Source organism: Rhizophagus irregularis, chromosome 11, assembly GCF_026210795.1.
Source record: "Rhizophagus irregularis chromosome 11, complete sequence".
Taxonomy (NCBI): Eukaryota; Fungi; Glomeromycota; class Glomeromycetes; order Glomerales; family Glomeraceae; genus Rhizophagus; species Rhizophagus irregularis.
Genome location: NC_089439.1, coordinates 5,158,684 through 5,182,399, shown reverse-complemented (window position 1 = coordinate 5,182,399; position 23,716 = coordinate 5,158,684). Strand labels below are relative to the sequence as shown.

General features: G+C 31.6%; 9 protein-coding genes across 9 annotated transcripts; 5 read left to right on the top strand and 4 right to left on the bottom strand.

Annotated features, from left to right (window-relative positions):
* Window positions 1-1,650: 1,650 nt before the first annotated feature.
* OCT59_003602 (uncharacterized protein) lies at window positions 1,651-2,437 on the top strand (the record flags this gene model as incomplete). The annotated part of the gene is made up of 8 exons (XM_066145723.1): window positions 1,651-1,653; window positions 1,738-1,752; window positions 1,873-1,904; window positions 1,981-2,003; window positions 2,081-2,113; window positions 2,197-2,236; window positions 2,309-2,351; window positions 2,420-2,437. The coding sequence occupies 8 exons, from the start codon at window positions 1,651-1,653 to the stop codon at window positions 2,435-2,437; spliced, it is 207 nt and encodes a 68-aa protein (XP_065996418.1).
* Window positions 2,438-6,714: 4,277 nt separating this feature from the next.
* OCT59_003601 (uncharacterized protein) lies at window positions 6,715-7,606 on the bottom strand (the record flags this gene model as incomplete). The annotated part of the gene is made up of 6 exons (XM_066145722.1): window positions 6,715-6,729; window positions 6,834-6,856; window positions 6,925-6,956; window positions 7,034-7,230; window positions 7,300-7,317; window positions 7,592-7,606. 6 exons carry the CDS (start codon window positions 7,604-7,606, stop codon window positions 6,715-6,717), a joined length of 300 nt encoding a protein of 99 aa, XP_065996417.1.
* A 1,692-nt stretch (window positions 7,607-9,298) lies between these two features.
* On the top strand, window positions 9,299-9,858 carry OCT59_003600 (uncharacterized protein; the record flags this gene model as incomplete). Its single annotated transcript, XM_066145721.1, has 2 exons — window positions 9,299-9,493; window positions 9,661-9,858. 2 exons carry the CDS (start codon window positions 9,299-9,301, stop codon window positions 9,856-9,858), a joined length of 393 nt encoding a protein of 130 aa, XP_065996416.1.
* Window positions 9,859-10,000: 142 nt separating this feature from the next.
* OCT59_003599 (uncharacterized protein) lies at window positions 10,001-11,113 on the top strand (the record flags this gene model as incomplete). Its single annotated transcript, XM_025309711.2, has 4 exons — window positions 10,001-10,015; window positions 10,082-10,326; window positions 10,415-10,917; window positions 10,989-11,113. 4 exons carry the CDS (start codon window positions 10,001-10,003, stop codon window positions 11,111-11,113), a joined length of 888 nt encoding a protein of 295 aa, XP_025164325.2.
* Window positions 11,114-12,652: 1,539 nt separating this feature from the next.
* On the bottom strand, window positions 12,653-14,607 carry OCT59_003598 (uncharacterized protein; the record flags this gene model as incomplete). Its single annotated transcript, XM_066145719.1, has 7 exons — window positions 12,653-13,015; window positions 13,318-13,512; window positions 13,577-13,855; window positions 13,922-13,957; window positions 14,017-14,327; window positions 14,402-14,497; window positions 14,565-14,607. 7 exons carry the CDS (start codon window positions 14,605-14,607, stop codon window positions 12,653-12,655), a joined length of 1,323 nt encoding a protein of 440 aa, XP_065996415.1.
* Window positions 14,608-15,092: 485 nt separating this feature from the next.
* OCT59_003597 (uncharacterized protein) lies at window positions 15,093-15,413 on the bottom strand (the record flags this gene model as incomplete). Its single annotated transcript, XM_066145718.1, has 1 exon — window positions 15,093-15,413. The coding sequence occupies one exon, from the start codon at window positions 15,411-15,413 to the stop codon at window positions 15,093-15,095; it is 321 nt and encodes a 106-aa protein (XP_065996414.1).
* Window positions 15,414-18,930: 3,517 nt separating this feature from the next.
* OCT59_003596 (uncharacterized protein) lies at window positions 18,931-19,492 on the bottom strand (the record flags this gene model as incomplete). Its single annotated transcript, XM_066145717.1, has 2 exons — window positions 18,931-18,939; window positions 19,019-19,492. 2 exons carry the CDS (start codon window positions 19,490-19,492, stop codon window positions 18,931-18,933), a joined length of 483 nt encoding a protein of 160 aa, XP_065996413.1.
* A 694-nt stretch (window positions 19,493-20,186) lies between these two features.
* OCT59_003595 (uncharacterized protein) lies at window positions 20,187-20,520 on the top strand (the record flags this gene model as incomplete). Its single annotated transcript, XM_066145716.1, has 2 exons — window positions 20,187-20,215; window positions 20,283-20,520. 2 exons carry the CDS (start codon window positions 20,187-20,189, stop codon window positions 20,518-20,520), a joined length of 267 nt encoding a protein of 88 aa, XP_065996412.1.
* Window positions 20,521-21,263: 743 nt separating this feature from the next.
* On the top strand, window positions 21,264-21,620 carry OCT59_003594 (uncharacterized protein; the record flags this gene model as incomplete). Its single annotated transcript, XM_066145715.1, has 1 exon — window positions 21,264-21,620. One exon carries the CDS (start codon window positions 21,264-21,266, stop codon window positions 21,618-21,620), a length of 357 nt encoding a protein of 118 aa, XP_065996411.1.
* Window positions 21,621-23,716: the final 2,096 nt, after the last annotated feature.

Here is a 23,716-nt window from a genome sequence, read left to right as displayed (position 1 = left end):
AATCAAATTTCTAACTTCTGGCAAGCTCGTCCAACGTTCGGAATATAATCTGCAACATGCAGAAACGGATTAAAAAGTTTCACTTTAGTAGTCTCCGGACTTCTTTTCTTTTGAAGGAAACGCCGGACTCTTGGAGACTTTAAGGAAGCCGAAGACATATACCGGTATCTAAATTAGTTCCAGTCTTCCGGAGTAAGCAAAAAATTTTTTTTTATTTGTTTTAATGAACGTTAGCACTAATATTCTTTTTTATTTTTTAGGTCCAGAACGCCGAAGGTATAGGTTCGGAATTCGACATTTCGAAGGTATACTTCTTCGAAATAATTTATTTTTTTATTTTTTCGACTAGCGAAACGTTTATTAACGCTTCGTTTTTTTTGCTTTTTTAGGTTCGGCTGGGCAGCTCCTTGGAGACGGAACTCGATATTTCGAAGGTATACTTCGAGTATACTTCGAAATAATTATTTTTTGTTTTTTTCGACTAACGAAACGTTTATTAACGTTTCGTTTCTTTTTTCTTTTAGGTTCGGCTTCTTTGAGCGGCTTCTTGGCTTCTTGGACGGACGGAAATCAATAAGACATTTTGAAGGTATATATACTTCAAAATGTCTTTCTTTTTTGGGTTTTTTTTTTCAACGAAACGTTTATTAACGCTTCATTTTTTTTGCTTTTTTAGATTCGACTTCTTTGGGCGGCTCCTTACTCGACATTTCGAAGGTATACTTGAAGTATACTTCGAAATATATTTTTTTTTTGTTTTTTTTCAACGAAACGTTTATTAACGTTTCGTTTTTTTTTCTTTTTAGGTTCGGTTTCTTTTGGGCGGCTCCTTAGACGGACGAAATTAAATTCGATATTTCGAAGATATACTTCAAGTATACTTCGAAATATCTTTTTTCATTTTTCAACGAAACGAACGGTAAGTTTCGCAAGCGTTGCGAAACTTACAATTTTTTTTTCTTTGAGAGTTTGAGAAACGTTATTCTGACGTTTCTCTCTTTTTTTTGTAGGTTCAAGTGGGGAGCTTCGAAATGGCAAACCTCGAATGGTAAGTTTCACAATGCGAAACTTATTTTTTATTTATTTTTTTGTAAGAAACGTTATATTAACGTTTCTCTCTTTTTTTGTAGGTTCAAGTATTTCGCCTTGTGAAATTCGAAATGACGGTGAGTTTCGCGACGTTTAGTTACGTTACGAAACTTAAAAAAATTTTTTTTCTTTGAGAAACGTTATATTAACGTTTCTCTGTAGGTTCAAGTGTTCGGCTCGGTGTTTCGAAACGGTAAGTTTAAACGTTGCGAAACAATCTTTTTTTTATTCTTTTTTTTGTAAGAAACGTTATATTAACGTTTCTTCTTTTTTTTGTAGATACTCTCTGGATATTGGATTTCGGTTAGGTTTCGAAGTTTCGTTTTGAAACATCGATTCTTTTTTTTATTTTTTTTTTAAAGAAACGTTACTAATGTTTCTTTATTTATTTTTGTAGGCTCCCTTCGACTTTTATACCGGACTGGGATGCTAAGGCCTAAGAGAGGGTAAGTTTCAAACTTTCAATATTTTTTTTATTTTTCAAAGAACGTTTCTAACGTTCTTATTATTTTTTTTTTGTAGAATCTGTAGGCTCCGCCGCTCCGGTACTCTAAGGTCGAAATGGTAAGTTTCGTAACGAAAATCGTTACGAAACTTTATTTTTTTTATTAAGAAACGTTTTAACGTTTCTTTTTCTTTTTTTTGTAGGATTTGTTGAGCTCGGTATTTAAATTCGGTAAGTTTTTTTGTCGAAACTAAATATTTTTTTTTCAATAAATCGGATTTAGATATATGGGGGCTGTTAAAGAAACGTATCAACGTTCTTTTTTTCAATTTTTTTAGGTTACCGGACTCCTAGGAACTTGGAAGTCTCGGTATAATATATGGGTGGCGTATGACGTTTGATTGTGTTAAAGAAACGTACTAACGTTTCTTTTTTCATTTTCTTAGGTTACCGGACTTGGAAGAATCCGGTAAAATATATGGGAGGAGTGTATGGCGTTAATTGTATTAAAGAAACGTATTAACGTTTCTTTTTTCATTTTTTTAGGTTACCGGACTCCTAGGAATTTGGAAGAACCCGGTAAAGTATATGGGGAAGTGTATAGCGTTGGTGTTTAATTATGTTAAAGAAACGTATTAACGTTTCTTTTTTTGTTTTTTTAGATTACCGGACTCCTAGGAATTTGGGAGAACCTGGACTTAGGTATATGGGATAATGCGGTGTATGGTGTTTAATTGTTTTAAAGAAACGTACTAACGTTTCTTTCTTTTTTAGTAGGAACGCCAGACAAGATTACGAACTGGACTTTGGACGAAAGGTAAATAGAAGGGTTTTTCTATTTTTTTTTGTAACATTTTTAACGTTACTTTTTTCGTTTTCTTGTAGGTAATTCGCTCAAGATGAAATTGACACAAGGTACCAGAACTTATTTTTTTTAATATTTTTCGTTAAGAACGTTTACTAAACGTTCTTTTTTTTTATAGAGAACGAAATAATATTTCACTCACAATTTTACCAAGTCAAAATCAACCTAATCCACCACAATCTAATATCCATCTTCTGCTTAATTCGTTTGGTATTAGTAGGCAATAGTTCGGAAGAGTTGGCATAAAAACTTTGGGAAAAATAGTTGTTTGTTGGAATCGAACCAACTGGAATAATATTCCAAACCATTAACAACATAATGTAGATAGATAGAATAGGATAAATTAACGAATATAATTTTTAAAAATATAATAATAAAATAAATATATATATATGTTATTATGTTAAATAAATAAATAAATGAATAATATATAGTATATATAAATGAATAAATAATAAGTTTCGGGTTTCGATGTAGCAAATATACATCTAATATTATAAATAGTTCGGAGAAATATCGGATTGCTGAAATTCTCCCGATATTCATATAGCACTTTACCGTTATGTTCTAACCTGAAAGTCACATGACTTATACCTGATCTGCGCCGAGAACCGGTCACAAATCGGGTGGATCGATCAGCTGCCATTCAGGTTAAAATCGAAAACATATAATAGGGCTATCGGGTATATGAAATTTACCCGGTAGCCCTTCATTCGACCAGTGTTATTTATACTGGGTCCTCCCAGTTCTATACACAAAATTAAACTTTTTAATAACTTTTAATCTTTTTCTTATCACTGGTAAAAAAATGATTTATCCTACACATATCTTACACATATTGGGTACTTAAAATGTAGAAAATCATACACAAATAATACACATATCATACACATATCGGGTACTAATATATATATCATACATATATCAGGTACCTGATAGGTATACTATATATATAAGTACCCGATATGTGTATGATATGTGTATTATTTGTGTATGATTTTCTACATTTTGAGTACCTGATATATGTAAGATATGTGTAGGATATGTGTAGGATAGACCATTTTTTTACCAGTGTTATATTAACTCCTAAAATATTTGTTTCAAATCTATTTCATATTATTTTATTTCTCGCATTTCATTTTATAATTCATTAATATTTTCTTATTATAATTGGATAGCCACGGATTTTTAAGCGATCAACGTACTAAAATTTCTGTTGACATAACGCCCCTGGTGACACAACTATTTCTTCTATTATTTTCTTATTCATTTATATTTTTATTAATCAGTCGCCCCTGCCCAAGGGGCAGCTATATATTTCTTTTACTGCGCTTCATCACGTGATTTACATTACTCACGTGATTTGTACAACATTTTATTTTGTTTACGCAACATGCTTACACAATTTCTTTTATTACATCATTATTACATCATTTTATTTCATATAATTTATTATTATCTTTTATAATCTTTTATATCATTCTTTTATTGTAATCAAATTATTTCTCATATATCAAATAATAACATTTCAATATTTCTCGTATTTACAATATCCTTTAATTTTCTCTTTTATTTAGTAACTTGTACCGGGCTTGCCTTTACCTTCTTCATAGAAGTATAGTAGTTTACGGGTTTGTTACTAATAACTTTTCTTTTTCTCATAATACTTTTGAATTTTTCAATCATTTATTAACTTCTTATTATTCACAAAATTCATTCTCATTATAAATTTTATTTTCATTTAATTTTTAAATTTTTTCATTATTATCTTGAATATTTCATTTATCTTTCGATATATACTTTTTCAATATATCGTATATTTCATTTCTCATATATTCTGTAATATTTCTTTTTCATAATATTACTTTCTCTTATTTCTCATATATCATTCAATAATATTTTAATTTTTCTCATACATTTTCTTTTACTATATCCTTTTTCATATATAGTAACACTTTTCTCATATTTCAGATAAGTCTTCCTTATCTATTATTTCTTTGATGATTTCACATATCATCCTTACTTTCTTATATTTCTTTGATGATTTCTCATATCATCCTTCCTTTCTTATATTTCTTTGATGATTTCTCATATCAATCTTTTCTTATTAATTTCACAAATTTTTCTTTCATTTTCTCATATACTTTTCTTTTATTTCTCATTTAGATCTTGTATGAAGACAACAATCTTTTATTTTCTCGGAGCATGCACCAAAATGTGACACGCCGCCCATAGGATATTAAAATAAAATATCGTATGTTGCCACCGACGTGTTAAGTTCGTATAATATCTATGCTTGGTTTAAAATAAAATTTAGTTACAAAACATTAATAAACCATTAATAAAATAAATTATTAATGTGGCACTTTTTACTCATAAGAAAAAGGCAAAAAGAATGTGTTTGTTTTTATTAAGGGCGAACTAAAAATTTTATTTTTCCAAAAATTTAACTGCGGAATTTCCTATCGAAATCCACTTGTATTTATACATTTTTAAGAAAAATATTTCTAATATTTCTAATATTTCTAATAAAATTTGAAGATCTATTATCATATGACTATCTCGTTACACTAAACTAAACTATAAATATAATTTTATTGGCTAATTATTTATCCATCGGCTAAATATTTATCCGTCATTTACTGCGCCATGTGACTTGTCACGTGACTTTTGTATTCCTAACTATTTCTTCTTGTGTAACCATATCATGTGACCTACTGTGCCACAGGATTTACTGCGTCATTTATTTATTATATTTTCAGTTATTACAGCGTCGTATACCAATTAGAAGGTATTATTTACTAATAAATTGCAAAATGTATATTATTATTAAATATGTTAAACGTAATTTATTGTAAAAAGTAAAGGTTGCTTATATATATAATAATAAAGTAAAGTTTTTTTAACAGTTTATACGTTTCCTCATATAACTAATCATATAGCTTCCTTCATTCGAAAAAATTGTGTTCATTCGAACACTACTACTTTACATTTTTGTTATTTTAAGCATAAAGAAACTAAATAATATAACCTTTTCTTACAATACATCAGGAAATTTTTTTGGGGAATATATATCGATAAAAGATCACGTGACACATATCGATAATAATCGCACTCGTCGAGTAGTATCGATATGGATAAATCAGATTAAATTGACAATAATCATCAATACAGTTAAAAATCGATAATTATCACTACAGGCTAAATAGCGTTATATTATTTATAGTTAAATATCATTGTATTTATTCATGATTAAATAATTTTAGATTGTTAAATTAGATTATTTTATTTATTGCGTTATTCAATAACAAATGATACATTTTTAAATCTATACTAAATATATACTAATCTAATCAAATCTAACCTACAAGTGAGTTTATGTTTCTATTAAAATATTAATATTAAAAAAAATCAATTAGATTATTTTATTTATTGCGTTATTCAATAACAAATGATACATTTTTAAATCTATACTAAATATATACTAATCTAATCAAATCTAACCTACAAGTGAAGTTTACGTTTCTATTAAAATATTAATATCAAAAAAAGTTAAAGTTTCCCTGTTACTGATACCCGATCTAGCAAATTCTCAAGAATCCTACAAGAAAAGAAGAAGAAACGTTAGAAAACGTTTCTATTAATAAAATAAAATAAAAAAAATTGTTTCACAACAAAACGTTGTGAAACTTACCGATTCTGCATCCATAGCTCAACACTGGACAGAACCTAAAAAAAAAATAATAAAGAACGTTAGAAACGTTCCTCTTAAAAAGCAAAAAAAATATTTTAAAGTTTCATACCGAAAATTGTTACAAAACTTCACCAACCATATTTTGAAACTACCTGTAATAGAAATCCGAGATTAAAGCCAGAAGGAGGGACCTACAAAAAGAATAAAGAAACATTAATAAGACGTTTTCAGAAAAACTAAAAAGATAGCTTCTTCGAAGCTTACCTGGCATTCCAACCCAAAATCGAAAGCTGAAGGAAACCTACAAAAATAAATAAAGAAACGTAACGTTTCTTTAAAAATATTAAAAAAAAAACAAACTGAAGTTTGAAATGAAACTTCAGAATCTAATCACGTAACTGGTCAGAAGGAATCCAGAGAATACCTACAAAGAACAAAAGAAGAAACGTTAGTATAATGTTTCTCAAAGAAAGAAATTAAAGCTGATAAATGAAATATAACTTTGTGAAACTAACCATTTGGACCGTTTCTCAGTTTTCAAACTGAAACGAACCTACAAAAAAAAAAGAAATGAATAACATTTCTTATAAAAAAAAATAAATAAAAAAAGATACTCGCCTTTCAAAGAACGGCCATCTATAAAATAAAAGTAATGAACGGTCAGTTAGTAAACTTCGTTAAAGAATAACTTAAAGTAAAAATAATTAGCCTACCAAAATCCCAAGTTAAAAGAAAATTACCCTTTCAAGACCGAAAGAAACGCCTAAAAAAAGAAGAAAAAATGAATGTTAAAGAAATAAAGAAAGAAAAAACATCATCTTATTGTCTTACCAAAATCCCTTGTTGAAGAGCCGAAGAACTGCCTAAAAAAGAAAAAGAAATAAACTTTTAGTAAAGTTCATTAAAAATAAAAAAAATTAATAAAAAATTAGTATTTTACCAAAATCCTGAGTCAAAAAGCCAAAGAGACTCACGCGTCCAAATAAATCCAGAAAATCGTTTAAAAAAAAAAGAAAAACTCCAAACATTAATAAATGTTTCGTCAATGAAAAAAATGCTGAATTTCAACACATTTTTTGGCCTTCTAAACAAAAACGCAAATTCCCAAATGTCTGAAGGCCGAAATGAAGATAAAATCTATAAAAAAAAAGGAAGATTAAGTACTAAATGCGAAAAAAAATAAGTTTAAAATAAAAATTTACTTACATTCCTACAAGGGAACCACTGAAACGAAAATGTAACTTAAAAAAAATTTTATAATTTTTTAAGAAAAGTGTTTAAATTAAAGGGAAGTTTAAAAGAAAGGAATGAAAGAAAGGAAGAGGGAGAGGGAACTAAACGGAACAAAAAAAGGGAAAGGGAAAAACAGAAGAGAGCCAAAAATGAAAAAAATGGAATGAAACAAAGGAAAACAAAAAAAAAAGAAAAGGATAAAGTGGGTGCAAGGGAAAGTGCGAAAGAGAAACAGGGAAATGGCAAAAGAAGTGTTTAATTAAACTTTAAAAAATCGCATCTTAGTATAATCAAAGACGTGTCACATGATATGATACACGTGATTGTGAAATAAAGAATTCTCGTAACTTATTTTTAATATTTCCTTATGGTAATAAGTAACATAAACGAAAATTATCACTACAGAAATTTATCAATAAAATTAACATGCATTTAATATCATTATTTATCTTTCAGATAATTATTAATAAATATCAATAATGTTAAAAAACTTACAGAAATTTATTGATAAAATCTTTTAACACTTAATATCATTATTTGTTTTTCAGATTATTATCAATAAATATCATTAATGTTAAATATTGTTATATTTTTCCAGTTATTTATCGATAATCGTTAATTATCGATTTATTTGGTATGATAAAATGGGATGATTATCGATAAAGTGATAATTATCAATGTATATCTTCTATAAAAATTTCCCGATGTAGATAAAAACTAAGAGTTCCTGAAAAGAAATTAGTGGTGGTTTAAAATTTCTTTGATATTTATTGAGAAAATTCAATTATAATAAACAACTTTCACGTTACATTTTAGGGAGGCGTTTTACTAATTAAAATGATCAACATTGACCCTACCCTTAAAAATCCTTAAAAATACAATCACAAATTTGGTAAATCATCAATGCTTAATTCTTCCAATATGGTGATCATTATTTGAACCATATACTGCGCTGAACGTGACAAAAATCTGCTTCTATTTTTCGCAGTATTTAAGAAATAGGTTGCAGTAACAGTAATTAAGATGTTACGTATAGTATCAACCTTCAAACTTCAAAGAAGAAGGAATCGCGGTTTGAATTTTATTTGAAGATAACCTTGAGTTTCTCTAAAAATTTTCTAACTTCGTTAGCTGTTCTGTTAAAAGATTTAAATAAAAATTTATATTAACTGAAAGTAATATATTAAGCAAAAAAATAGCTTTAAACTTAGAAAAACTTGAATCATTTTGATCTTTCAAAATGAATCTCAAATTCTTTTGTTTGATATCAGACTTCACTTATCTTGGGTAAAAATAATCATATGTCAATATTTTCCAAAATGCCCATCTTGCCTGAGAATGATACTCGCCATGTTCTATTTGCGATGAAAACATGAGAATTATGGATTACATTGTAATAACTGAAAATACGATAATATAAAATAAGGATAAATGATTAGCCGATGGGTAAATAATTAGCCAATAAAATTATATTTATAGTTTAGTTTAGTGTAACGAGATAGTCATGTGATAATAGATCTTCAAATTTTATTAGAAATATTAGAAATATTAGAAATATTTTTCTTAAAAATGTATAAATACAAGTGGATTTCGATAGGAAATTCGGCAGTTCAATTTTTTTTGAAAAATAAAAATTTTAGTTCGTCTTTAATAATAAACTAACACATTCTTTTAGCCTTTTTCTTATGAGTAAAAAGTGCCACATTAATTATTTTTTTAATTAATGGTTTATTAATGTTTTGTAACTAATTTTTATTTTAAACCAAGCATAGATATTATACGAACTCAACACGTCGGTGGCAACATACGATATTTTATTTTAATATCCTATGGGCGGCGTGTCACAATATCACATAATAAAGCATTTAACAGCAAAATTCTCAAATACCTGGATAAACAAATTGACTATTGGGCCTCATATAGTACTCGACATGCATTAGCAGTACTTGATCAAAATGATGGATTAGATGTCATGATCTCAAAAGTTCGCATAGCAGCTACTGAAAAGGATTTTTCACATTCTGATATATGTAATATATTAAAATTTGCTCAAGAAAGATCTCAGCAAAATGTTAGAAATCATAATACAATTCAACAACGAAATGAAATAAGAAAGAAGAAGTTTTCAAATGATAGAAAGGAACTTGTTGGCTTTGATTTTGATAAGGTAATTTTATTATATGTCTTTATTTTGTATATGTAAATAATATTTACTTATATTTTTTATTTTAAGAGTTAGTATCTTATAAAAGCAAGACACAAGAACAAATTCGTAAAAATATTTTTTGGCCATCTTTTGGTAATCTTTTAACAGATTTTGACGTGATAATAAAGTGCGTAGTATGTCATTTATTTGCAAAAAAGAGTGCATGTGGTTTGTGTGGTATTTGTTCATTTTATGTGGATGCAGGTTTATGGGAATGGATAATTGATAGTGAATTCATACCCAAAGGAATACAACCAGAGTCACCTATAATTGAAGCACTAGTATTATTTGCTATGAAAAAAATTTTTGAATTTAATGAATTTTGAGAAGGTCAGTTGGAAGCAATAATTTCTTATTTGAATGGTAAAGATACATTTGTATCTATGAAAACTAAGGTGAAAAAACTTTGTGCTATACTATATCTGCCATTTGTTTTAATGGCTTGTTTTTAGTTCTCTCAAAGCGCTTATGGAAGATCAAAAGGTTGGATAACATTTTTTCTTATATTATTTTTTTTCTATACTTATTTAATTTTATTTTTATGTTCAGCGAGAACTTATTAAAGCAGGTGTTCCATGTGCCATTTTATACGCTAATTTAGCACAAGAAGCATGTGTTCAAGAAAAAATTTTTGAAGAAATAGCATGTGGATTGATAAAGGTACTATTTGTTACACCAGAAAAATTAGTATCTAATGAAGGGTTCTGCAGATTTATCACACGACTTTATGAACAACAAAAGGTTCGCTTTGTAATTGATGAAGCACATTGTATTATCGCATATCAGGATTTTAGGTAAATATAATAAACAAATTAACATAAAAGTGAATTAACTACTAGTAATGAAATTATACAATTTTGGTACTTTATTTATATATTACAGAGAAGCATGGGGACGACTTGGAATATTGAAACAACGTTGGAAATTAGCTCCGATTATGCTACTTACAGCAACATGCACACAATCAGAAGTAGATGAAATTCGTGCAAATTTGGCTATTGAAGAGGATAATTTTGCAATAATTTGTAGTTCTACAAGTCACCGACCAGAGATTATTTTTAATGTACAAGAGAGAAAGGAAATCCGAGATCAATATATTAATGACATTATTGATATCATAAATGCCAATTTACTTGGACATATTATTATTTATTGTGCAACACATTTCAGTTGTGAGTATTTGTACAGCAAGTTACAGGAAAATTTAACAGATGTTTCAATAGGTTACTTTCATGGTAGTTTACGTGATGATGAAAGAGAAACAACAATGAATAATTGGACATCTAATCAAATACAAATAATGGTTGCAACATCTGCCTTTGGAATGGGAATCAATTCAAGCAATATACACGTAGTGATTCATGTAGGAGCACCGATGAGTATAAGTAATTATATTATACTCATCTGATTTACTTCTATTTTATTTTATTTTTATTGTATTTGTTCTTTTATAAAGCTAATCTTATTCAAGAGGCAGGTTGTGCAGGTCATGATGGAAATACAGCAACAAATGTCATTTTCTATAGTAAAAAAGATGTTTGTATAAATTATTCTATAGTGGCAGAACATCGGGAAATGTGAGTATATGTTGTATTGCTACCACTAATTATATTTTGATTTATTGTCCATATTATTATTGTTGAGAAATAAAATCTCTCTTGTAATAAATCATATTTATAAATCTACATACTGTATATAATTATTGTTGATATAATATATCTCCTTATAGTGTATCTATGATTGAGGAGCAAAGATTGATCAATAAACTTGATCAAGCTGCTACAAAAATTTTTGAGGTCTTCTACTATTGTAATTCACGATATGAATGCTGTCAACAGTTAATTTGGCAATACCAAGCATCACAGGTCGAAATATAATATACCGGTCATCAATCGGTCATATAACTGATTGGTACCTGATTGGTAGCTGATCTGTTACTGATTCATTCATTCAGATACCAACCGGTCATCAATCAGGCATTTATTTCAATCGGCTACACATCAGTTGTATGACCGATTGGTGCTGATTGGTGACTGATTGGTGCCAGTTTAACAATCGGTAAACAATCAGCCATCTGTCATCTATATTGGAAGTTGACCGATTGGTTGCCGATTGGATATTGTTGACCATCAGTCATCAATCGGCTATCAGCAGGTCGAATTATTGTCAATCGGGTACCAATCAGGCATATGTCCGATTGATACAGATTACAGCTATTTGCGAAATAACGGACCACTTACAGCTATTTGCGAAAATAATGGACCACCTAATTCATTTTCGACTGCGTATGAAATTTTCATACGCAGTCATACGCATGGTAATATCTGCCCGGACCGTCAAACTCATTTTTTGAGTTTTTCATATGTAATCATCCGCAGTTATATCACAATAATTCTAGCAGTTAACTATGCGTATATGACTGCGTATGGCTGCGTATGAAATATTCATACGCAATCGAAAATCGAATTAGCTGGTCCGTTATTTTGCAAATAGTTGTAATAGATGATTTGTATGTAGCCGATTGATGCTCATTCAATAAATGTGCTTTATGATTTTATCTGATCTAAGACTTTCGGAAGAATAAAAATTCGATACTACTGGCCGACTTATTTTAACTGTTACTAGTAAACCGAACAATGATGGAAATCATAATAAAAATGTATGTACCCACATTCTTTTATATTGCATAAGCTAGTAAATGATTTATTCTAAATAATAAACAATTTTGTCACCAATTGTATTAAAAGATTTAATAATTCTCCTAATTACCCACTGAAAATTTATCATTTGACTATACATGATGAAATAATGTGTACAAAATGAACAAGGGAATATACAAGGAATGATATTTAATAAAGAAAAAATAGGCAGAAAGTCGAAGATTTTTATAAAAAAGAATATCGTTGGATGATTAAAGAAATAATTGAAAAAAGAAATATTACAATAATATTATTTGAAGGAAGTATTTTTAGAAAAAAAAAATTAACTGTATGTACTAATTAATATACATAAAATTCGCAAAAGCAGGGGAGGGGGGATCGGTTATTAGTGAAAAATAGGTAAATAGAATACAAAATATAGGAAATCACCACCATCACAACACCACCACCATCACTACCATCAATCGTCCATTTCAAGATAATCATCGTCAGAAAGTTGGTCAGAAGGTTGGCCAGAAGGTTGGTTGGAAGATTGGCCGGAAGGTTGTTGGTTGGAGGATTGATCGGAAGGTTGTTGGTTAGAGGATTGGTCAGAAGATTGGTTAGAAGGTTGGTTGGAAGATTGGTTGGAAGGTTGGTCAGTACTTGTTAATAAAACAGTCTCTTCCATTTCTTCCTCCCCTTCTCCAACGTCAGCATCATATCCATCATTAAAGGACTTTTCACTTTCCGCAAATTTCATCAAGTCATACTGCTGGTCTTGACGCTGGTCCAGCTGCTGGGTGACTGCGATCTTTAACTTTCCTTTATATCCGGAACGAGTCTAATGCGGCACCAACAAAGGCGCCGCCGGTTCATTATTACAAAAACAATTGCCCGTAACTCGCTCACGTAATTTTCTATTATTTGGTTGTTCAGTTCTTAATCGGTCAATATATTCACGCAAAAATAATCGTAACTTAAAAAAATTAAAATAGTTGGTAAAATTAAAAATAGTTAGAAATAGTTAGAAATAGTTAGAAATAGTTAGTAAATAAATTAAAAATAGGTAGAAATAGTTAGTAAAATTAAAAATAGTCAGAAATGGTAAAATTAAAAATAATAAAAGCAGGAAGAAATACTCACTGTGTCAGATCTCCACTTAAGATCTTTGACAATAATATTGCTTCTCCCGTTTTCGCAATCAGTCTCGGATTCCTCGGGTGAATGGTAAGCGTTATTGTCAATTATTAATTGTAAGTCTTCGTCCTTAAATTTCTTGACTAATGAATTTTTCACCATCTGTAAATGTTTTATTAGTCTTCCCCTTTTTAATCTTTTCTGTATTAGATAAGAAGTTAGTATTAAGCAAATATATACACTGTACAAAACTTTATTTACTCACGTCGTGGCGTCTGGAATTGGAATGTTTTCTTTTTTCTTGCAGTTTTTTTCTTGACGATGACCGATTCTTTTTAAGGTGCTCTTCACGTCGATGACGATGAAGGGAGTGAATTATATCATATAAAATTTCGTTAGAAATAGGAAATATATTATTATTAATATTTTCCATTATACTAGGTATAATATCGTTAATAACGCGATTTCGCTGATTAGTGAATGTTTGACCCAAATCAATCCTTCTCCCTTCTGGTAACGCATCATATTTCCAAATAACTTCCTTCTATATAAAATCAACAATATCAGTTAATAAATATATATAAAATTAATTTGAGATATCCTTATTTACCCTTAAGGCTTCTCTTAGATCTTTTGGCATATCACTCTTCGTCAAATAGAAGGGAGTATTTGAACTATTTGAGCTATAGGAGCTGTCCGAATTACTTGAATCGTCTGAACTTGATTGGACTGGGGCTTTTCCCTTTGCTTTATCGCTGATGGCTTTTCTGGAATTTTTGTCGCCATCGTTAGTATTTTTTTTTTGACGGCCTTTTTAGTACCCCTGTATTTTTCATTAGTAGCGCTGGTTACAGCGCTTACATCTTCTTTTTCATTAGTGGCGCTGGTTACAGCGCCAGCGCTTTCATCTTCTTTTTCATTAGTGGCGCTGGTTACAGCGCTTTCTTCACCTTTTTCACTAATACCGCTAGTTACAGCGGTGTCGCTTTTTTCTATTTTAATTGTTATATCCTCATCTGACGATATAAGAATTGGTTCTTGTTGAGAACCAGCCTGTGAAGAACCCGTGAAGAAACAGCCCGTGAAGAACCTGGCACCCCGTAGGGTTCATTATTTTGCTGTTCTTGTTGTCCTTGTATAATATTCGCAATTTTTTCAAAAAAATATTTGGCTTGTTGGGTAAAAGCTATTAATTTAGATAATCATTAGTTTTTAGTAATATCCTGATATCTGCTGTCTACCGATCAACTTACCCAATAGCTCGTCTACTTTCTCTAAATCTTTTTTATTGGACATATTTAATTCAAATTTTTTAAATTTTTTTAAAAAACATAAAAATATCCACAGTATAGAAAGAAATCAGTATTTTTTTTTCAGATCGATTATTTTCATTATTTTTAACAATTTTAACAATTTTCAATTGTTCTAACAATTAACAATTAAATGATTAATAAATTTAATAAATTAAAATCTGACAATTAATCATTAGACTAATGATGTAATGATGTAATATTATACGCGAAATTTGCAGAAATTAAGCAACACCGGTATATGTTATATGTTATTAATAATAAGATATATCATTGACTTACAACTTTTCTATAATTTATTATTTGACTGTAACGATGTAATGATGTAATATGATATGCGAAATTTGCAGAAATTAAGCAACACCGGTATATGTTATATGTTATTTAATAAGATATATCATTGACTTACAAACTTTTCTATTATTTATTATTTGACTTTATTATTTGACAAATATTATATCGAAATAAGACTTACTCGCATATTTCACATATTTTAATTTTACCGTCTTCATCCTCCTCACCCTCCTCACTTCTGATATTATTTATTTTGACAGAGGATGCTAACATCAGAGCACTGCTGAACGAATTCACTTCTTGATTATTTAATAAAGTTCCCATTTCTGAATTATTAAGTAGGGATAGTTGAGTTTCTAATATATCGATCTTTTGTTGTAGAAAATCATTTGCTTCTTTCTGCATACTCATGATTTCCGTTAACGCACGATTACAGTTTTCTAATTCTACAACCTTTTTCCGAGATTCTATATCCCTGATCGTTGCGTGATTCGACATTATTTGTAAAGAGTCATTTACTCGCGTTAAATTCTCATTCTTTCGTATCAGGTTTTGCCTAATGTATTTAAGGCTACTATGTTTATGCTTTCGGCCCATTATAACCCCTAGGATTAAAATAAAAATCAATTTATAACCTTTGACTATTTACAAAAAAATGAGATAAAAAAAAAATGCAGATATAAAAACCGAATATTGTGATATTCGTACGAAAGACCAATAATTATAAGAAAAAACCGGTATGAATATATAAGATAATTGTTAAGAATGTTTATTATTATATTAAAGCGGAATCGGTTTATATAAAAGAAAATCGATAACCGTAAAAAAGAAACTGACTTGAATGTAATCTTTGTTTTCACCGACCTATTAAAATTGAAGGATATGCATTAAATTTTCAAGTAAATTTGTTCCATTTGATCATTATCGGTATACCTGTAATAAATTTTTGAAATTACAATCCACTTTCAAAAAAAACTTTCAAACGTAAGAGATGACCGGCAGAAAGCTGATGAACTTATTTATCATGAGTTTTTTTATAATCGGCACGATTTTTATTGCTGCTTACAGACTAATTACTCATGCATGATTACCTTATAAGAAAATCAATCAAATAAATTATATTGGAACTTTTTTATTGTAACTTTAATGCTGCAGTGGCGTATTGGTTAGGGAATGTAATACCTGGATTATATTTCTGAGTTCAGTACCTGCTGTATGCATTACTTTCCAGAATATTTGACCATGACCGTGAGTTCTCTGGACCAGTTGGCTTGGATGCCGTGAGTCCTTTGGACCGGCCCGAGTCTTGATATTCTGATCTTTTTTGTATATTAACAACAGTCGAAGGGTTATTTAACTATCATTTTAGTTACTTGAATTGAAATAGTCGTGTAACTAATTAATTACTCAAAATAAAAATATAATACATCGTACACTTCCATTAAATGTTAAAGTAAATCTGCATATTTAAAATTTATATTTTCACCAAACAATAGAATTCTATTATACCAGTAAAAATTCTCACAAATGAAACTGCCTATTTATTGGGATTACAGCATTATATGTGATAGGATTCTTTTTGCCAATTACAAATTCACCAGATACAAAGCGACTATATAGGTAATGAATTGGAATTAAACAATCTCGCTCTATCTCATAAAATTCATTTCGCCAAAGTTCAATATTTGAGCTTTTTTCATCACCATCAATACTTGTATAAAATCGGGTTTTCTGGTTTGGCGCCAGTTTATACCATTTAACAAATACTAATCGATGTGTTTTAAGTTCACCCGAAATTCTCACAGTATGTTCAAAATAATACTGTACCTGACCTGGAAATAAGTCGGTCGTTTCATTGTTTTGGATAAATTTCGCCAAAACATTCGCGTTTTTCAGGTATCGGGGTGCCATTGCCGATCCAAACACTTCTGCTGAGATCCTAACCCGCCTAAATTGATCAACCATATTTGGCACAACTATTGCATCTCTTGAACTGGTTGATGTTGACTCAGCAATTGTTACAAATTGCAAGTCGTAAGCAATATTATAATATTCGGTTAGGATTTGATAAATATCATCAGGCAAGGCAACCCGATTTTTACATGGCGTAAGCATTTCTCCAGGAAATGGTTCGCTACCGACAATCGTTTCATCAACTTCTTGGAAGAATACCTTTCTAAATTGATACAGCTCAGTGTAATTAAAATTATCGTAAGCTGCCAAACTTCCGGAAGTTGATCGTGGTTGAATTAATTTTAAAGCTTCAACAAGCTTAACATTATTTGATTGAACGGATACAAGGTTATCAAGTCTCCAATTCTGCATTATAATTCGTAAAAGTTCGGGTTCAATTTGACGATTACTATTGGGAAAAGAGCCTATTGATATATTATTTAATAAATTATTAGCAAGCTTAAACGATTAAACAGTTCACAAAATACCTACCGAGGATACCGTTCATTCTTTCAAAGGAAAAACACCAGAAAGAATATAATGGACCATAATCCCGGCAACAATCGGCAATATGAAGACACAAATGGAGGTTTGGGGTTATTCTTTCCGGACCATAATTTTCTTCAATTAACGTTGCAACTTTGAGCAAACGTTCGTGAGCTTCGTTCAATATGTCACAGTCAATAATTCGATAAACTAGCAGAGAACAAGCTCTAACGAAATTCCCCAAAATTTGTCGATCTGGTTCAGCGAGCAAATCCCACATCAACGGGATAGCATAAATTAGAACAAACGTTTTCCATTGGTCGGCTGTAAATCCGGAAAATCCTTCTCCAGTTGCGATTTTATTTGGAATACGCCCCAAATCCGCAGGTATTTGTATGTATTTTGCTCGCTTTTCCATTTTTTCTAGATCTTGTTTCGTGATCTTGTTGCCATCGATCCATAATTTTTTAATTATCCAATGGGCTATTCCGAGGAACAAACAGTGCATTGGATCTACGACAAAGTACCTTATCGGATTAAAATACGGCAATCGAAGCAGTTCGGACCATCTAACATGGGTTGAACTCACATGACGTTTTCTTTCCTCCTTAGATTTACACAGTCTCCAAAGCTCAGCATTCCGTCGATGTTCATCCAAATCTCTTTCTACAAACCAGTCAACCATATCATCAAAGCCGCCAAAATTTGACTTATTTCCATTTCCATTTGAATTTGCAGTTTTATAACACCTATGGCAGCTCACTGATGCTGATATGTGACCGCAGAGCTTCCTCGCCGCAGGAATGTCATTCGAACAGCATATTAATGCCAATCGGATATTTTTTTCAGCGGCGGGAATCTCAATCCCATCCCAGAACTCTAATAACTCATCAACAATCGGAGCGAGATAATGGTTAATTTTGTGTAATCTTAACCTCGCTTGGTCCTGGTAGTAGACCAAGCGTCAACATATTTTCTTTTTTAAATCTAATTTCACGCGGTAGGTTACAAATAACCCCATAAATAGCCCCACAGCTGTATACAGATGACTCGAAAGGCTGAAACCAATCGAGATTAATCATAATTCCCAAGTGGGAATCTGCAGTCTCCAGTGTAAAAAATGGGACGTCTGAAGTGTCTGGAAAAGTTTTCCAGATTTTACCGTCATAAATATCTGCTAACATACCATTATTTACATCCCGATTGGTCCATTTTCGTAGTTGTTGCTTGAATTCTGGTCTCTGGTACAAATTGTTTATCTGTATTTTCAAATTCGGCAATGGAAATAACAATTTGGGGCATCTTTTATTTCCATTACCATGCGGTACTTGCACAGTTAATTCCATTCCGCAAAATTTTTCCTTCGGTTTCATTGGAAATTCTATATGCGTACATTTAAATCCTTCATCCGCAACAACATCAGCTATATTATATAATGTATTACAGCTCGGACATACTGCGTAAGTCATAGATTGGTTGTCGATTCGTAATAACTTAGTCGCAGTGTATAAAGAAGACGGGAAATCTTTGAATCTCGTCTGATTAGCATCCATTAATACTTGATGAAAAAACTTTATTAAAGAATCTAGTGTAACATCCGGCAAGCAAAATCTTGCTTGATATTTGAATATCCATGTTAATATCCAAGAATCCGCAATATTAACATTTGTGTCGGGATATGCAAATTCTGAATCATTTTTGGGCGCAGCAAATTGTTCAACAGGATCGTCGTCCAAATCCATATTGTCTTCTGGAGAAATGTCACCTTCATATTCATACTCATTAATCGGTTCATTGCTTTCCTTATTGGTTTCCAGTTCCCGAAACTGGTCTTGTCTACGCCTTTTTTGAGGGACAAAACCGGCAAAATCTGATTCATAATTATTATTAAATGATGTTGACTCTTCTTGTCTGGTCATTTCTTTTGATCTTGATGATCCTTCTACGATCGGACTATGATAGACGGTATGTACTGGCTTAATCCGATTGTTTCCGGGTAAAAAAGGGACAAATCCGGAAACGCTAGACGCTAAATGACGCTCTAAATCTAGATGTCTTTTTCTGGTTCTTTCATCAACATATTTGCCATTGCATTCCTTGCAATCACATGATACTTTATATCTAAGTTTTGTAGACATGATTATGTTTTAGTAAGATCGAAGCTTTCAATGAAAAATTTGAGAATTTCTACGTATGTATCTTATAGCCTATTTATGAATGTCAAAATCGACGAATAAAGAGCTTTTAATATGTACAATTTCATATATTAGTCCGGTCTGAATAGACTATTATTGCTTAATGGCATGTGAAGATAGGAAATTGTACGGGGTATTAATGAAAAATTAATATTAATCGGGTTTTACTATAGCGAAACCAGAAAATTATCACGCGGTCCATCCATTTTGGTAATTCGCTTAAATGATTTAGTTGCAAAAATATCGGACTTGACCCTTCTGGTGACATCATCTTGACCCTTATTAAAATATATTATGCGGGTCAGCACCGCGTGGTGGGTTAAGAACGATACATTCGCGAATTAATTATATTGCAGAGCGAAACGTTGTTCTTTTTTACCATATTATAAGTCTTTTTTTTTTTTGGTCTAAAATTTTCAGTTCTTTCAGTCCTTTATAGTAAGTAAAGTTATAAAATCTTGTCATTGGATTTCTGCAACGACCGAAGTCAAAAGCCCAAAGGCTTCCGAGCCCTCTACCAGCAAGGCTTCCTAATAGATAAAGAACCGGACCTTTTTTATCTCAGAGAACCTCGGAGGCTAACCGATACATAACTTTCTCTTTTTTTTTCAACATAACTTTCAATAGAGTTTACAAAATGGGAAACAAAAAGCTTCGTAAGGAAGAGTAAGTAACCCTTCGTGTCAGTTAACTTATCAAAAATTGAGATATATTTATAAATTTATACAAAAAGCAGCCCGGAATCAGAAATCTTATACGAATCTAGTTCGGAATCAGAATCAAAATCGGAATCGGAACTAGGTACATTTAGTATGTCGTATAATTCTGCTTATTGTGTTCTAAACATTCTGATTCACTGCTTAATGGTCAATATACAATTGATAGAATTAAACCCGGAAGGCACTCAAATTCTTGATTCTGATTCTAAGCCAAGAGATGACAAGAAAAGAAAAAGGTCAAAAGAACGATGATACCAACATGTATCTGAAATGCCCAAAGATTTGAGAGAAGCATTAAGGGTAAACAAAACTTTCGCTGTATTTTTTATTTTTTATAAATTTACTGATAATAATATATTTTTAGAGAGATCTATTCTGGAATCAGGCAAGAATGCCTCAGAAAACTCAATTAGATATCGAAAAAACGTTCGAGCTTCAAAAGGATCTTGTAGTTAAAACGATTGTGCCAAATTTAATGAAAACATTGGATCTTGACACCTACCCCATAGGGGAAGGTGAGTAGTATAAAAACCCCAATTCTGGCTCACTCCCACCATATAATCTAAAATACTACCACTTTATATAATCTAATTACCACCATCATATAACTTAATTACCATCATATAATCCACCTACCACTTTTAATATAATTTAACTACCACTTTATATAATCTAGTTACCACCATCATATAATTTTAATTACCACCATATAATCCACCTACCACTTTTCATATAATCTAGTTACCATCATATAGTTTTATTACCACCATACAATTCTATTATCACCACACAATCTGAAAAAATTAACCGAACAAGAAATAGGATTTCAAAGCCAACGGAGCCAAAAAAGGTAAGGAAATATTAACCCATCCAGGAAACCAGCCATGGAGTCAATAGAGCGGAATAGCAAGGCAAGCAATTACCTTATACCGAGAAAAAATGTAATTGAATAAAAGGTAGGTACCAAGTAACTATACAGATAAATAGTACATAACATGGTATATACCGCAGTATCAGTAATCCCCGAACTTGTAGGCCATATCCTGGAATACATTCCAAGTAGAAATTTCGGGACACATCTTCTAGAAGTCAGCCCAATCTGGAGAGCTGAAGCTGAACGAGTACTCTGGAAGCGGCATAAAGAAGCCGAGGAGGCATACGACAGGGCAGTAGAAAAGAAGGAAAAAGCAAATGATGCTCTTGGTCGATCAGAGGAGGAGGGTAATAGAAATCGTGACCTCCATGAACTTGAATGGGAGGCATATCAAAAGGCTTGTAAAGAGAAAACAAATGCCGCAGTAGAGCATATTATGGTAAAAGAAGCTATTCGCCATTGTAACTTACAACTATAAGTTACTTAAGGATAGAGAATACATCGGGACGAGGATGTGTTCGGTGACTCGGATGATGATGACTCAGATGGTGAGGAATAGTTTAGGAAGACAGTACTAATCTGTCTCCCTCTTTTTTTACCCTCATAGGGTAGGCGAACAATTAATTTTATTTTCAGAAAAAATGTAATTGAATAAAAGAGGAGTATAAAAAGTTTACAAGATGTCAACACATCAAGCAAGAAGTGCCCAACACAGACAAGTCACCCGATCAGTTCTAGCTGAATTCAAGCAGGTACCTGTCAAGTCCATCCCATATCCCCGCTCAAATGCAAAATTGCAGGAATATGAGGATGAGATCTGCCAAATCCGTGAAGCACAAGCGGCGGTAACCAATGAAGAGATAATCCGCATGATGCAAATTGACCCAGACCCACATTATGAGGTAGTCTTTGAACGTCATGATCAGGTACGTATAGGAAAGGAGTTAACAGACTCAAACTTTACGGCTGATATTGCTATAGGAACACCTGGAGAGCACGACTCCAAACTTTACGGCTGATATTGCTATAGGAACACCTGGAGAGCATGACTATGCTTCATTTCTTACAGCACACAGTCAAACAATCCAGAATATTCTTCGGGATGAAAGAAATCGATTGGGATCAATAAAAGTAAGAATTGGAATATTGCCACAATAAGACGTTTAGATTCTTACCTTGAGGGATTATTCGGAGATGGTAACTTTAGTGAAGATGATGGAGTAGAGTATATCTACAGATATAACATACCATTTAAAACTCGCAATATGCCAATCCTACCATCAACAGATATTAATGGTACATTTAACTTTGCATTAGCAAGAATCATGCAGAAAGTAGAAGACTATGTAAATTACGGATCAGGTTGGGAATTCTATCGTGTAGAAAAAATATTTATAGAAATCTCGCAATTCCAACCACCCACAGGAGCAGGACATATACCACTCCCAAAAGATCTTGCCACGAAAAAGGGAGTAGTAAATCCAGCTAATGATGATGACAAATGCTTCCAGTGGGAAATCCTAGCAGCATTACATCCAGTAGAAAAGAACGCAGAAAGAATTTCCAAGTATAAGGAGTATGTAAATGAGTTAAACTTTGAAGGTATCGAATTTCCAGTACAAGCTGATGAGGTAATTCTAAGAAGATTTGAGCGACAGAACCCAACTATTGCCCTCTGCATCTGTGAATGGCGTGACCACCGCCTATGTCCAATATATGTTACCGATAGGGATGATGCAGAGGGCCGTAAAATAATAGATTTAGTACTTATCAGTAACGGGGAAAAGCAGCACTATTGCTGGATTAAGAATATGAGCCGTTTAGTAAATAAACGTACAAAAGATGGACATGCAACATTTGTCTGCCGATGGTGTATCTCCCACTTCACACATCAACAAGAAATCCATGACAAACATGTAGCAATATGTCAAGGATTAAAGAAAACCCCACAAGCAAACCGAATGCCATCAGTAAAGAAAGGAAATGATATATATGAATTCAAGAACTGGAAACGCCGCATGCAAGTCCCATATTACTTTGTTGCAGACTTTGAAGCCCTAGTAATGGACATACCACCCACAGATGAAGACAAAGATAAGAAAACCAAGAAAGTACAAGAGCAAATCCCCTGCTCATACTCGTATATTAAGGTAAGATATGATGGTGTAAGTGAATCACAGAAGATATTTACAGGAGAAAATGCAGCACAAAAATTTGTAATCGAAATGCTAAATGAGGCTGAAGCAATTCGCAATGAATTCAGAAACCCAATGGAAATGATGCCATTAACAACCTAAGAGCAAGTAAGTTATGATAATGCAATAAACTGCTGGATATGTCGCAACCCCTTAGATGGAAATAAAGTAAGAGACCACTGCCATATTACAGGAAGGTATCGAGGTGCAGCACATAGAGGATGTAATCTTGACTTATCCATAAAACCTCGTGAAATGCATATCCCAGTAATCTTTCACAATTTATCAGGATATGATGGACACATAATTATGCAAGGAATTGGTGCAATGGAATGTGAGGATGATATTGATCCTATCCCTTATAACATGGAAAAGTATA